The sequence below is a fragment of the Pangasianodon hypophthalmus genome, chromosome 24 (assembly GCF_027358585.1).
Source record: "Pangasianodon hypophthalmus isolate fPanHyp1 chromosome 24, fPanHyp1.pri, whole genome shotgun sequence".
NCBI lineage: Eukaryota > Metazoa > Chordata > Actinopteri > Siluriformes > Pangasiidae > Pangasianodon > Pangasianodon hypophthalmus.
The window spans coordinates 16,819,202-16,835,447 of record NC_069733.1 but is presented as its reverse complement, the minus strand read 5'-3'; the positions used below and the strand labels follow the sequence as shown (position 1 = coordinate 16,835,447).

General features: G+C 38.8%; 1 protein-coding gene across 1 annotated transcript in view; it reads right to left on the bottom strand.

The window, feature by feature from the left end:
• Positions 1-6,118: 6,118 nt before the first annotated feature.
• susd2 (sushi domain containing 2) overlaps positions 6,119-16,246 on the bottom strand; it is a 32,158-nt gene continuing 22,030 nt past the window's right edge. The window contains exons 15-16 of the mRNA XM_026931295.3: positions 15,195-15,291; positions 6,119-7,086 (exon numbers count right to left, since the gene is read on the bottom strand). Coding sequence (XP_026787096.3) covers positions 7,026-7,086; positions 15,195-15,291 — 158 coding nt within the window. The 3' untranslated portion in view covers positions 6,119-7,025. The remainder of the gene's footprint in view (positions 7,087-15,194; positions 15,292-16,246) is intronic.

Sequence of the window (16,246 nt, the reverse complement as noted above, 5' to 3'; positions counted from 1 at the left end):
GAAAAAGTCCGAGCAGATTTTCAGGGGGATTCTGGGAAGAAGCCACATCAGTCAGGACGATCAGCACTCACGTACGAAACCACCATCTCATGCTGAGGCTTAATGTGTTTACTAGAGATTATTACACATATCGAAGCGGGATGAGGCCTACGGGTTTGTATTTTAACGTGTGTCGCAAATCCAGAGTGACGATCAAAGCAAAACGCGCAGGCTTTGTGGCTGAGAGCTGGAGCGTGACGGGTGTTAAGTGCAGAGATTTCACTGGCGAGCTTCTGAGAGGAGAAGTGTTTGTGTTGGCAGTGGAGACACAGCAGGGTAAAGACAAAAAGCGGCCTGATGGGGCGGCGCATGAGGGAGCGCAGGAATAAGATAAGGCCTTAATTGAATTAAGAAGCCAGAGATCACATGTCAAGTTCAAGCACAGTTAGCATTAAGAAATGTGGAAAAACTCAAGAGAGAGAGAGAGAGAAAGAGATACAGTTCAGTGCTCGAACAAGTGTGTGTGTGTGTGTGTGAGTGATGGAGCTTCAGGTTTTTCTGTTTAAAGAATAAAATGAAAAGCAAACAGCTGGAGCAGGTCCGAAATCAATTTTGGCTTGAGGAGCCATGAAGTACGCATAAACACACGCGAGTTTTCAGAAAGGACGAATTCAGAGATTTTGAATTTCCACATTTTCTAAGCTTTGTTGCCTTTAATAAAACAAAATATCCCAGCATTTTTTAAATCCTCAAAAAGGAAAGTGAAGGAAAATGTTTATATCATAATCTGAAGAAGCACATCTTACCCTTACACAGCTTACACAGTTTACACAGCTTTGGTCAAAACTGAAAACCATTTTTTAATGACATGTTTGGGGATTTGGGGCCATTTTCATTTGGCCTTTACCTTTTTCCCCCTTCACTGAAACATTAAAAATGTTATTTAGTTGTAGTATATGCATTCATGATATCAATAAATCAAATTTAAATTACAGGACTGGAGAAAAACACCCTCCAAATTAATTATCAACATATTCTAACATTGTATGAACACAGGAAACTAAGTAAAAATGACTACATATTAAAATGGTGGCCAAAGTAACATTCTATAAGTAATTTCTTACCTCAGTGTTTTGTGTGATATAACTGAAGAAATGGATAATCTGTCCACATTCATAACCAATCTATTTTTTTTTTAAATTCAATATGAACAGATTATCCAGTTCTACAGTGATATCACACAGACTTGCAGATGTGGTTTAGGACATGGCCATCTTGTTTTTTCTTACAAGTGAAGACAGACAGTGATCTATCTTATCTACAGCTAAGAAGCTAAGCCAGTGAGTTACATAACTGGTGCTCAAATCTGATTGGTCAGAAGGTGTTGATTAATTTTCTATAGCTGGCTTCAAATCAAAGGTTTACATAATCTCTACATAATCTAAGACTAAACTGATTTTAAAAACCTGCTGTTAGTTAACAAAGAAAAACGTCATCAAAAAATAATCATTTTTCTGTAAAGAAGACTTTATTTAACATGGAAACATTTATGGAAGGAGTCTCCAGTGTCAGTAACTTTTCTGCCACAGGAAGGAGTCATGTTGGGCTTTCTCTGTGACATGACAAGCTGTGTTTTCGTTTGTCATATTGACTTTAAGAGAGAGAGAAAAAAAGGCTGGTGAGGGAACTACTGTTTATAGCTGCTATAACATAAGTGAGAACAGGAACTAACTTGTTTCATGTATGTTCCACAACATTAAATATAACTATAAATGGTTAAAAAGCATGATTCTAGGGTGATAACAGTAACTCTGTTTCACACAAGCCCGTCTTTAAATATTTTCCTATAACAGCGTTCTGGCGTGTTTTATTCCTTACGTAAAGCAGACACTGATAGCATAAACAATATTAAGTAGGCAAGTGGACATAAGACTTCCATCATGTTTTTGTCAAAAAGTGAAATGGTGACTAGCTGGTATCTCTTAGCATTAGTGGCTGGTAAAGAAGGATTTTTTTTCACCGAGCTACACTTTTAATAACCGTGGACAACTTTCTGAAAGGTCAACACACTGAGCTTGGGGGGTTTTCTTCCACAGAAACATGATAAAATGATCAGTTTTCCTTCTTTCCTTTCTCCTCTCTCCCTCTCTCTCAGCTCATTTCAGGACAAAAATGTTTCATAACTTAATTTCCTGAATTAGACAGATCACTTCCACTTTTGTGTTTATAGAAGCAGTGTTTTCCACCAACCTGCAACCAATTTATATCCTATCTCATTCATTTCACTTGAGCTGGTTAATAGCTTCCACCATTTCCCACCAAAATTAAAAGCAAAAGAAACGTTGCTACGGCTCTCAGCTGCTGCCTTGGTCAAGAGAAGCAAAACCTGCACGTTAAGAATCATTGACCGCACACAAACACACAAAACACACCTCAGAACTCAACAGAATAGCCACAATAGCATTAATACTTGTATTTCGTATTGAATTATAGACAGATCTGGTCTAGACAATCACGTTGTGAGATAAAACAAACTTTACTAATCCAGAATGATGGTCTGTAGGTTATCAGGCTTCAAAGCCACTTCAGTTAAATGCTCCAATGAAAGTGTTATATTCTATCAGCTTTTTAGATACACTCTTAGAAAAAGTGTTCTTCAGGGAATCATTACAAAACAAAGGGGTTTCTGTTTCAGAATTGGTTCCAAGTAGAACCTGAGTAGAAAGACAGGATCCTTAAAGTGCAAAGAGTGACCCAGATGAAGCAAAGTGTCCAAAAGCATCAGCACTGGGTAGAACGTCTGAGGCTGAGACTCGGGGATGAGCACCATTTGTTTTGATGACCTTTCTTCTCCTGCTATTGCTGCTTTTATTTTTGATGGACTAAAATCTTAGTTATTTAGTTTATCTTGCTGTGTGTTTGTCACTGAATTTAATTTAATTGAACTCTCACCACGAGCGGTTAAAACCTGAAGTGTGAATACAATTACAATCAGTCAAACCTTTTAATAATTTTCCACCAACCTGCAACCAATTTATATCAACCAACTGATATCAATGGTTTCGACCATTTTTAATTTTTTTTTTTGTATTCAAAATTTATGATCGTTCTAATTGGCAGAGATAATAACATTTCAGTACAGATACTTGCTCATTATATTTACTAAACCAGTGCTAGAAATTAATAATCCACTCACTGCATACTCGACGAACACGCTACGACTGGCATAATATCACCCTAACACGTGAGTAAAATAGCAGGTGTGGTCTGTTTGTTGTCATTTCAGCTGTTACCGAGCAGAGTCAGTGCAAATAGATTAATATAGCACCTTCGGAAAGTGACTGCCTCCACAACTTAGTACGACTGAAGGGCAGGTATTAAATCTGCGAAAGACTGTTACCACTACTTGGAAATCAAATCATACCATTTACTTAATAATAAGTATTAATACTTAGAAATTTATTAGAATTCTGCCTCGGTAAAAGCCACTTTCTCCAAATTATTATGAGTTAACATTACCGCCATTAAAGGATAGTTTTATATTTGAGATTTGCTGAATGTTTGTACCGCCGATGCTAACAACATTTACCCTGTGAGAAGGTTCCATTACATTTACCTTATGCACCTTTAATTTGTGTTGATAGGTTTCTGTTTTGTTCTTCCTTCTTTTTACTCATTCTTTTTGACTCTTTCAGACTTCGTCTTTCTTTCATCCTGGCTTATTTGATCAAAATATTTCAGTCAAAAAATGAAGGGTTCGTCCCAGACCTGAGAGTTAGCGATGAATTTCAACCACAGATTGATTCAGATTAATATCATTTTCTATGGATGTGATTAACCTCCCGAATTTCAGAATGCTCAACACCTGGACAGGTGAGACACAGAAGCCGGGCACTAACACACCGACCTGCAGTACTCTGTGTGTTTAATCTGCTGGCTTGAGCAGGTAAACGAGCGCGTGAGGGGGAATTTTCCCTCTGCAGGCCGAAACAGCAGCGCTAATTACAGCTGAGCCGCTCAGATCGCTCACACAGAGAGATGAAACACTCCTCCTTCATCCCTCACTCAGCGTAAAGCTGGACTCAGCTCACTGATCTGCTCTCTGCTTTAGATCCAAACACACACTCACTTACTTACTTACTCACTCACACACACACACACACACACACTCACACACTTGAAGACATCAGGACTTGCGTTAAAACAGCAGATGAAAGGTTGGCTAATCTTATGTACACACACACTCCTCCATCTCAGCGCACTAATGGAGCATCAGGACGATAAAAAACACGAGGAACATCTGGGAGCGGGAATTCACTCATTCACTCACACACACACTCATTCACACACACACACACACACACACACACACACACACTCTCTCTCTCTCTCTCTCTCTCTCTCTCACACACACACACACACACACACTGTGTTTTTGCTTTGCTAATAGATACAAGACTGCACAGCTGGCAGCAGTAAACCCACTTCACCCTGCTTTCTCTCTCTCTCTCTCTTTCACCCTCCCTCCTTCCTTCTTTCTCTCTCCTCATTTTTTATTCCTCTGTGCATCTCCCTCACTCTCTTTCCATCTCTCCTCTCGATCAATCCATATTCTCCATATTCTCTTTTTCTTTCTCTCCTGTCTTTACCACACCTTCCTTCTTCTTCTCTCCTTTTCTTTCCCCTCCTCTTTTCATCTCTGTATCTCCCCCTTCTTGTACTCTTTCTTTTTTTCTCTCCACAGTCCCTATCTTTCCTTCTCTCATTCCAAATCTCCTCTTTCTCACTGTTTCTCCTCTCTTTCCCTCTTTCCATCCCATTTTCTTTCTTTCTAATCTCTTCGTATTTCCCTCCTTTTCTTATTTGTCCATCTTTTCTCTTTATTTTCCTTCATCTCTCTTCTATCTCTGTCTCATCTTTATTTTTCTCCTTCTTTCTGTTCCTTCTTCTGTCTCTTTTTTCTGTCCTTATCTAGAATCTATCTTTCTTTTCCTCATTCTTTTATCTGTCTTCTCTGTCTCTGCATCTCCTCCCTTTCTTCTCCTCTAATTTATTTTCCCTTTGTCTGTTTCTCTCTACTCCTCAATCATGTTCTTCTTCCATCTTTATTTCACTGTTCCCTCAGAAGCTCTCTCCTTTCTCCCTCAATCTGTTTTTCTTTCTCACTCTTTCCTTCCTCTATCTCTATATTTCTTTCTGTCTTTTCTTTCTCCATCTTTCTTCTTGTCATCTCTCTTCAGTTTCTTTCTTTCTCATCTGGGTAGCTTTTTCTCTTTCATTCTTTTCATTTTTATCATTTTTCCCCTTGTATTATGCCTTTCTCCTTCTTCATTTTTCATTTGTCTTTTTTCCTTGACTTTTCTCATGTCATTTTCTTCCTAGAATCCCAGTATTACCTTTTCGTCAGTCTCTCTCTTTCTCCCTCTTATTCTTTCGTCCTCTTGCTCTATTTCTTTTGCTCTCTTCCTTCTCTTTTTATTTTCTCCCTTATTTTATTTAGCTTCACTCTCTCACTAGAAACAGGACTCTGTAGCACTAGTATCCTTCTCATTCTCTTTTCTTTTTTTCTCTGCCTGTATTTCTTTTCATCATTCTTTATCTCTCTCTCTCTCCTCCACTGAATCTTTCCTTTTTATTACGTATCCTCTGTTCAGACTCATTTCACCTCTTCTCATTTTCCTTTGCCTTTCTTTTGCTCCTGTTTTTCTGCCACACCACTTTAAATGTCCAGCAGTCCAGACCATTCTAATTACAGTAGAACTCACACACACACACACACACACACACACACACGTGTCATTCTGTATCTCCTTTCTCCCTCCAGGGCAGTGCGTTTAAACACTGCAGATCCACTCACATCCAAATCTGTTTTTATTTCATCCTGCCATTATTCAACAAATTCAGGTATTTTATAATATTTCTCAAAAAAGATTATTTCACTTTTCATTAATATCACTCCCAACCTGCATGTTCGTACGACTGAAAGGCACCAACATTTTCCCCCGATATATCACTTTGAAAAAAATTCCCAAAGAAATTCTGCATCCCAAACCCCTGAACTACTGTACTAAATACTTACCCGAGATGGCAGCACCATTGTGTCATACACATTATTATTGTAAAACACTGGAACACACACTCACCACGTCATCCTCATTTATTGTAAATACTCAGACCATATGTTCTCTACATTCAGAGAAAACTGTGATGTTCAGATATTCAATTTTAAAATGCTGTCTTTTACCATTCAGATTTGATTTTTCAAAGTGATGAATTGAAATAAAACAATTCAGAAGACTTTAATCATTTTATCTATTGGCCAATAAAAACATTTCTGACACACCACATTTCTGACAGATATGTACAGAGACCAAAACTATGAACTAAACCTGAGTAATTTATTTAAAATTTCTTTTTTTTAAAGAATATTTAAATATTTTCTTAACTTTATATCTAATCCATTTCCAACCAAGCAGGAGTCACACCTGATATTCGATTGAAAAGCCACGGTGTGCCTCATGCTTGATTAAAATGAAAATCCGCAGCCACACCAGCGCTTTAAATCAACTTGAGCATGTGCAGAACCTGATTCTGAAGATGAGGAACTTTCCCAATATAAATGCTGATGTCACTTTCAGAATACATTACTACATTAGTTCAGGACAGTGTATTCAATATTCAGCTATCTCTACTTCCTGAAAGTATTCTGTCCATCCCTGATTATTTTTTCGTACAATTAATGTATTTATATCCTTCAGACACAATACTAGACTATGAATAATGCACAAAGGTTCAGTCGTGAGTGAGGTTAGCCCTGGCAGGAGAGGGCATTGCTACGAAATTAGCACCATGGAAAAAACTAATCACATCACGACAGGTTTAATTAAAACCTACACAATTTAAAAACATGGCTGCTGGGTGTCAATACTGCAAAAAAAAATATAAAAATCAGGAAGCTTTACATCATGTTTAGTGCACTGTTGCATTTAAAAGGCACAGTAAAATCTCACAGTATAATGGAGTGTTAGCGCAGCAGCTGAGGCGTTTCACAGATTGTCGGCATTGTGTTGATAAACTGCCTTGTTTTCTCTCTCCTTTATTCTTTCTCTGTGAAAGAAACACAAACACAAAACTCAATTCTCATCATCAAACACAGAGAGAATTTTTGTGACATCAGGCCTTTAAAAAATAATTCAGAAATAATGTAAAAACATCAATGACTATCCTCTAAACCCCTACTCCTAAACATCAAGATATAAACAGACAGTCACACACACACACACACACACACACACATATATAAATCCATAATGGACAGACAACTAGAAGGACAGTTACACAGATTTATGGATATGGTCAATAAATGTAAGGTAGGTATATGGATAGGTGGGTAGACAGGTGGGCAGATAGATAGGTAAACAGGTGGATGGGTATGTAGGGAGAGGGGTGGGCAGATATGTAGGTAGGTAGGGACAGATGAGAAGACAGGAGGTTGGTAGGAAGGTAGACAGATGGGTGGGTATGTAGGGAAACAGTTGTGTAGACAGGCACGTAGGTAGAGAGACAGATGAGTAGACAGGTATGTATGTAGGGAGACAAGTGGGTAGACATGTAGGTAGGTAGGGAGACAGGTGAATAGACAGGTAGGTAGGTAGACAGATGGGTGGGTAGGTAGGGAGACAGGTGAGTAGACAGGTAGGTAGGTAGGTAGACAGGTGAGTAGACAGGTAGGTATGTAGAGAGACAGGTGAGAGGACTGGTCGGTAGGTAGGTAGGGAGACAGGTGGGTGGGTATGTAGGGAGACAGGTGATTAGACAGGTAGGTATGTAGAGAGACAGGTGAGTAGATCGGTAGTTACGTAGGGAGACATGTGGGTAGACAGGTAGGTAGTTAGGGAGATAGGTGGGGGGACAGGTAGGTTGGGAGACAGGTAGGTGGGTAGACAGATAAGTAGACAGCTAAGTAGGTAGGAAGACAGGTAGTCAGGTAGGTAGGGGGACAGCTAAATAGGTTTAGGAGACCTGTAGGTAGACTGGTTGGTAGACAGACAGACTGACATGTAGACAGGCAGGTAGACAGGTAGGTGGATAGGTGGGAGGCAATAGACAGCCAGGCAGGTAGGTTGGTAAACAGGTAAGTAGATAGGAATGTAGACAAGTAAGTAGGTAGGAAGAGATGTGGGGAGACAGGTGGGTAGACAGGTAAGTAGGTAGGTAGGTAGGTAGGTAGGTAGTTAGGAAGACAGACTTGTAAACAGATAAATAGTTAGGAAGACAGGTAAATAAGTGGGTAAACTGGTAAGTAAGTAGATAGACATGTAGGTAGACAAGTGGGGACACTGGTGGATAGACAGGTAAATAGACAGGTAGGCAGATATGTAGGAAGGTAGACAGGTTGGTGCATAGATAGACAGGTAGACAGGAAGGTAAGTACACAGGCACACAGACTGATTGACTGATGGACAGACAGACTGCTGATTTCTAAAATAAATAATCATTGTAAGAACGCAATCTAAATAAAAGGGTTCTTTGGATGATTAATGAAACATTTCTGAAAGAGAAACACTCTGCTTTAGGGTTCTGCATAGAACATATAAGGGTTTCTTCACAGACACAAACTAAAGAACCCTTTCAGGGGCTAAACTTAACCTGTTTAGATTGCAGCTTTAACCTTAATGAATGCTGATCTAAAGCTGACCAAAAAGATTCAACCTCTTACAATAAACACAAACACAATGAAAACATGCACCTCATCATCTCGTCATGGAAAGCAGGACAAATACAAGATACATTTTTTCTGTAATACAATAAAGATGTGAGTTTAAAGTCGATTCTGATATTCTGATACCCATTTCCAGGATGACAAATATGATAGATGTCATGCTAACATCAAAACCCCAAAATAAAAATAACCAGCACTGAAATCATCCGGATTGTGGCTTTAACTTTTATAATCGCTGACCTAAAACTGATCTCCAACTGACCGAAACGTATTGAAACCAGACTCGCCCTTAATCAGCCTCCCATAACACAAAACACACAACGGAAAAGTGGATCACATAACACAAAACTGGTCTGAATTATGCTGATGTGGATTACCGCATCTAAAAACTCCAGCGTGGATAACAAGCTCTCTTTCAGCAGAGATTTGTCATGATTGGAAACAATGGATTCTTAAATGATAATAAATAAGTGTTATTAGTGTTTCATAACTCATGAACAATGGCACCTTTCATCGGCAGGACCAATTCTAGTTTCTCTTTTAGTTCCACGCTGCAGGGATAATGCTCATCAGTGTGATCTCAACATGATCAACGTACCTTGTATAAGTATTCACCCCCTTTGAACTGTTTGAACCATATTTTGTAGTGATAAATCAAGATAAAATGAACACAAAATAAATACACCTGTTCTTGGAAGAACCCAAAGTTTGTTAGAAAACCTAAACAAACAGCACCATGAAAACCACAGTGCTATCAATACAAGTCCAGAAGAATGTTCTGGAAAAATCAGGGTTTGTTTATGAAATAATATTGCAAACTACTGTATGAATACCCTTCTGAGCATCACTAAATCCGTTACTAAAATATAGACAAATTATGTCCGCAACCGCAACTCTGCCTAGAAAAGACCTTGCAACAAAAGTTCATGGAGGAAACCAAGAGGCCATGGGTAATGCTGAACATGATGCTACCACCACCATGCTACCATCAATTTTGGTCTCATAAGACCAGAGAATATTTTTGTAAATGTTTTCTGAGTCTCTCCAACATGCCTTTTGGATTGCCATTCTTCCATAAAAGCCTGATTTGTGGAGTGTCCAGGCGATGGTTGTCCTGTGAACATCTGAACATTCTCCCATTTTAGCTGTGAATTTCCCCAGCTCCTTCAGAGTTACCCTTATGGCAAAGTGCAAGCAGGGTGAATACTTATGCAAGGCACTGTATATACATAAACTAGGTTTCAGCATGGGCATCGCGGTTCACATAAATTATCCATAAATTAGAACGTTGTGGTTGTACAACGATGACTGTCATTACTGCTGCAGATTTATGAGTATGAGTACAGATTTGTGATTCTTAAATTTATGATCTTGTTGCATGTAACTTTCATATAGCTACTTAAACGTGCTGATTCCTGTTTCTGTAGCCTCTCAGTGTACTACAGCAAAAATCCCATTTCAAGCACATTAAATTAAGCTTTTTACTGTGTAGGGAAACAGAATTAGATATTCTAGATAATTATGTTCTTCTGTTTAATGAATTCAGAACAATTTAATTAACCTGGCCATTTTAAAAAGCTACATCACCTACTCCTGACATTATCGCTAAGCTTATGGTAACGTTTCAACGCCTGAAGCAACTTGGTGCTTGATTTTCTAAATTAGAGTTTAGTACAAATAAATAGTCATACACTTCACTCCATTTTCGTGTTCGAGTTGTCACTATTGGTTTCCATGACTACACTTTCAATGCAACTGTATTTCTGGTTGTCGTAGCTGTCCCTACACATCATCCCTACACGCCGTCCTTTACATTTCACCACTTCGCATAAGGTAGCAGTGAGTGTACAAGAGTGTGTGTGTGTGTGTGTGTGCGCGTGTGTGCCCATGAGTTAATGACTTTACTCAATTGTGGTAAGTGGGACCTGGGCTTGCTAAGGCATGCTGGGAAATTCAATACCTGGAAAGTACCAGGGCGTCTGGGATAAGAAAGGCACGACATGCACACACACGTGCACACACAGACAGTAAGTGTAAGCGTATAGTTCTGTATTTACACTTACACACATGTTCACTCGTATCAGACATAATACATTTACACAAGACATTTTTACACACACACACACACACGCACAATAACTGTAAGCATAACTAAATATACAGGGTTCATTCAGAAACTTCAAAATGAAACCACAGGACTTTAGGATGTCTATCCATCCATTTTCTGTACCGCTTTTCCTACACAGGGTCACGGGAAGCCTGGAGCCTATCCCAGGGGACTCGGGGCACAAGGCGGGGGACACCCTGGACGGGGTGCCAACCCAATGCCAGGCATTACGGACAATTAAGAGATGTCAATCAGCCTACAACGCATGTCTTTGGACTGGGGGAGGAAACTGGAGTACCCGGAGGAAACCCCCGAAGCACGGGGAGAACATGCGCACACAGTGTGGAGGCAGGAATCGAACCCCCAACCCGAGGCAACAGTGCTAACCAGTATTACACACTAATCATTTTATCTGTATACTAAATGTCTCTAATACACATGTAATTACACATAAATTATACATTTATCTATACTGTACCTACCCAGGATGTATAGACTATTACAGAAAGATTACAGTAGTTAAGATGTTATTAAACACGTCTATTAATGTCTTTTTGTTTTGGCTCGTCTAAGTAGAGGAAGATTTTTCTTTCTAATTGCTTGTGTCAGGATGTGTGGTATTATCTGAAATATACAGGGGAGGAAAGTAACCAACTCCATCTACTCTTCTTACAGTACTTCAGTTCACTTTTCTTAAAAAAAATGAACAAATAAAAGTAGATATAAAAGACTTTTGGGTATCAAAGACTTTTAGTAAGTCTTGTGGCAGTTCATGTAAATCTAACTACACAGTATAAAAGAAGGAGCCACTAATCCTTTGCTTTCAAGGATGACGATATTTTCCGTACTATGACTCGATTATATCATTCTGTCTGTTTATAAACTAGCTTTATGTCTGTTTGTTCATTACCACAGTGCACTACTGTATACAGCAAAAATAGAAAAAAAAGACTAATACGATGATATATGACTGAAGAGATGGTGAGCATTGATATGAATAGGAGTCTAGAATATCACCAATATACTGCTGCATGAATTATCCCAGCTGTAATTATCACATTAATGCAATATCGTTTTATCACATTAAACATGACTGCAAATTCGATTTAATGTAACAAAATGACTTATTATTTGACAGCTTATAAAATGGTACTTGATTCAAAAAACTGCAAAACACACACACACACACACAAATATTGCTCTGACAAACAGTGCGCTTTGGAGAACATTGGTACAGAAGTGACAGGCTCACATGTATGTGCTCTTCATATATATAGGTGAAAAGAGTGACAGCCACACACACACACACACACACACACACACACACACACACACACACGCACACAAAATTTACTAGAAACATACGTTATGCATCTGCCAACTTTTACACTTCAAACAAAGAGGAAAGACTTTTTTCCCTGTTTCTCATCCAGGTACAATTATATGCAAAAACAGGTGACTGGAAACCCCATCATATCTCTCTCCCTCCCTCTGTCTGTCTGTCTGTCTGTGTCTACCTCTCTCTCTCCCTCTCTCTCTATATATCTACCTCTCTCCCTCTCTCTGTCTGTCTGTCTGTGTCTACCTCTCTCTCTCCCTCTCTCTCTATATATCTATCTCTCTCCCTCCCTCTGTCTGTCTGTGTCTACCTCTCTCTCTCTCCCTCTCTCTCTCCCTCTGTCTGTCTGTCTGTCTGTGTCTACCTCTCTCTCTCCCTCTCTCTCTATATATATCTACCTCTCTCCCTCCCTCTGTCTGTCTGTCTGTGTCTACCTCTCTCTCTCCCTCTATATATCTATCTCTCTCCCTCCCTCTGTCTGTCTGTGTCTACCTCTCTCTCTCTCCCTCTCTCTATCCCTCTGTCTGTCTGTCTGTCTGTGTCTACCTCTCTCTCTCCCTCTCTCTCTATCCCTCTGTCTGTCTGTCTGTCTGTGTCTACCTCTCTCTCTCCCTCTCTCTCTCTCTATCTACCTCTCTCCCTCCCTCTGTCTGTCTGTCTGTGTCTACCTCTCTCTCTCCCTCTCTCTCTATATCTACCTCTCTCCCTCCCTCTGTCTGTCTGTGTGTCTCTCTATATCTACCTCTCTCCCTCCCTCCGTCTGTTTCCCACTCTCTCTCCTGCTCTCTCTGTCTGTCTGTGTCTCTATATATCTCCCTCCCTCCGTCTCTCTCTACCTCTCTCTCTCTCTCTCTCTCTCTATGTCTCCCGTCCTCCCTCCCTCCGTCTCTCTCTCCCTCTTGCGATTTCTCTCTCTCTCTTTCTGCAGGTGTGTTATCTTTAACTCTTCTCCTGTTACTTCTTCGCTCAGGATAAAAGACTTTGGTGGGGTAATAAGAGGGGACAAAGGGGCAATATTCAGCCCCCCTTTCCCCCTCTCCCCCTCCTCCTCCCCCCCGGCTGTAACTCTACACTACAAATAAGGGCCCTGAAAATGAGGCAGTAACGAGAGAACAGCAACAAGTGAAAGAAAGGGAGAAAGAAAGAGATGATTCAGGTTTATCAGACTGGGACCAATAGATACATTTGTCCTGTCACTGAACTAATAAAGTAATTCTACACACATTCGAAAGTTTAAGATCCCATGTTCTCCTACTATTCGCGTAAAGTTTCCAAACTTTTGGCCTTCAGGTCACTTGATGTAGAAAACTCCTGAGAAATGCAGGGTATTTATTCTCTGCATTAATTTTCACATTTTAATTTATGTAGCAATTATAAAGAAAACAAAAAAGTACAGGAAAGTAATTAATTTTCAATAGACACTTAATGGAGTCTTTTTTCTGTGGCTGAATTTAAAGAGTTCTAGTGAGTTCTAGTGCACTACTAGGTTCCACACTATCCCTACACCCTATACCTAGGGAACATAAATAACAGTAAGCAGGAAAACATTTAGGATTTAGCCTCAGTGTGTTAGTAAGTAAATAAGTACTTAAAAAAAAAGTCAGTAAGTAAGTAAACAAATAAATAAATAACACAATAAATAAGTAAGTAAGTAAATATAAGCATAAATAACAATAAGCAGGAAAACATTTGGCCTCACTGTATTAGTAAGTAAAAAGGTACATAAAAAAGTCAGTAAGTAAGTAAATAAGTAAGTCAGTCAGTCAGTCAGCAAATAAATAAATAAAGAAAGAAAGAAATAAGTAAGTGAGTAAGTAAATAAATAAAAAAGACAGTAAATAAGTGAGTAAGTAAATAAGTACATCAGTAAGTAATTAAATGAGTAAATAAATAAATAAGACAGAAGACAAAAACACTGTGAAATAAAAGTGTCAAACTCCTAAATATGAAACTATTTCATATTTTCGTTCCCTTAAAGAAGCTTTGTAGAGACGTCTCTGGAAATATAAAAGCTCTGATGAAGTTTTGTAATAAACCGAGTGATTTATTGCGTGTTTCCTGTCTGATGGTGCAGGTGTGGATTTTGTGTATCACATTTTACAAGTCCAGGTGAGTTTTATGACTTTCACCCACAGGGCTGGACGCTCTCGTCCCCTTTTATCTCTTATTTATATTACTTCTCGTCTTCATCAACTCGTGAGACTCGATCGCTCTGATCCGTCCTGAGAGGAGGGAGATTAATGATGACCGCCGGGACATCGCGAGCTGAACTTTCCCTTTTAACGCACAAAGAGATGCTTTCACCTCCGCCTTTATTATTATACTGCTCCGAACAAAGGCATTTGACAGTGTTAATGTTGATTTGGAACACAGCCGGTCAGACATTCAGTGTGCCATGTAGTGTTCGGTAAGACAGCACTGACAATGTTAATGTTGATTTGGAACACACTCACACGCTCTCACACACACTATCACACACGCTATCACACACGCTATCACACACGCTATCACACACGCTATCACACAATCTTGTACACTCTCATGTACACTTTCATACACTCTCTTGTACACACACACACACATACACTCTCTCTCACACACACACTCTCTGACACCCACACACTCTCACACACTCTCTCTCTCACACACACACATACTCTCACACACACACATACTCTCACACACACACACATACTCTCACACACACACACATACTCTCTCAAACACAAACATACTCTCTCAAACACACACATACTCTCTCAAACACACACATACTCTCACTCACCTGCACATATTCTCACACACACTTATACCTAGAGCCAATTTAGAGCAGCCTATACACCTACTAGCATATGTCTGGGAGTTGGGAGGAAACTGGAGAACTCCGGAGGAAACCCACACGATTCATTTATATAAACTTTAGTGAAATTGGTGAATTAGTGTGTGATTACAACACAAATCCAGTCACATACACTCACATGTATTAGACATATTCACAAACACACACTCACACCAAAGTACCAGACCAAAAGAGTGTATGAGCTCACCTCTTCTGTTTCCGAGTGTAGAGGACGATTGCGATCACCATGACGACCAGGGTGAGGACCGCACCGACGCTGCCCAACACGATTCCCAAAATGTCGTCTACAAAAAATAGCAAACAAACATGACTTTTGTCCTGATGTGAACCGAATGTGAGGTCAGGAACGTCTGATCCAGGAATAACAGATCTGAATCAAATGTGTTTATCATTACCTAAACTGAGTGTGTGTGTGTGTGTGTCAACTAGTGAATATTAATATTAAGAGTGGGAGAGGAAGACTCAACAATAAAACAGAGAAATGATTATTACAATAAAATCATAAAAAATAAAACAATTAAAAAATAAAATCACTGAAAATATCTTCACTAGACATTCAGGAATAAAAAATTTGCAGTGATGACACAGAAAAAATATAACAACAAAAAAAAACACTAAATTACCAGTAAAATGTGTTTAAATATTTTAAAGTACATGCATGTTAGAAATGAACTATTTTTATGATACTTGCTTTGTTGCTTGCTGTTTATATAAATGTAATAAAAATTGCTACATAATTATGTATGTAAATATATTCAATAATTCAACTATATAAATTAAATAAATTGAGTATATTATCTATTTATCTATATGAAATATGTGAAAAATTATGTATGAAATAAATAAAAAGTCTATACATAATCTACAACTGGAAAAATACACCTCATGTAACATATTTTATAATGTGCGTATATATATATATATATATATATATATATATATATATATATAAATATAAAAGTATATATATATATATATATATATATATATATATATATATATATATCTCCGCATTATGCTAGCTCAGGCTCTATAGCAGTTAGCTAATGTTAGCCTCGGTTTAAACCACACCCCCACCTTGTCAGAGTAATCTTTTCTTCTCGAGTATGTGAGGCGTGATGTCAAACGTTTTCGAAACGAATTAAATGGTGCATATAAGGCACCAGTTGAAACACAGACACCGTGTCACTGCCCTATTCCCTTTCTCTGTCATCCATACTCTCTCTTTCTCCCTCATGC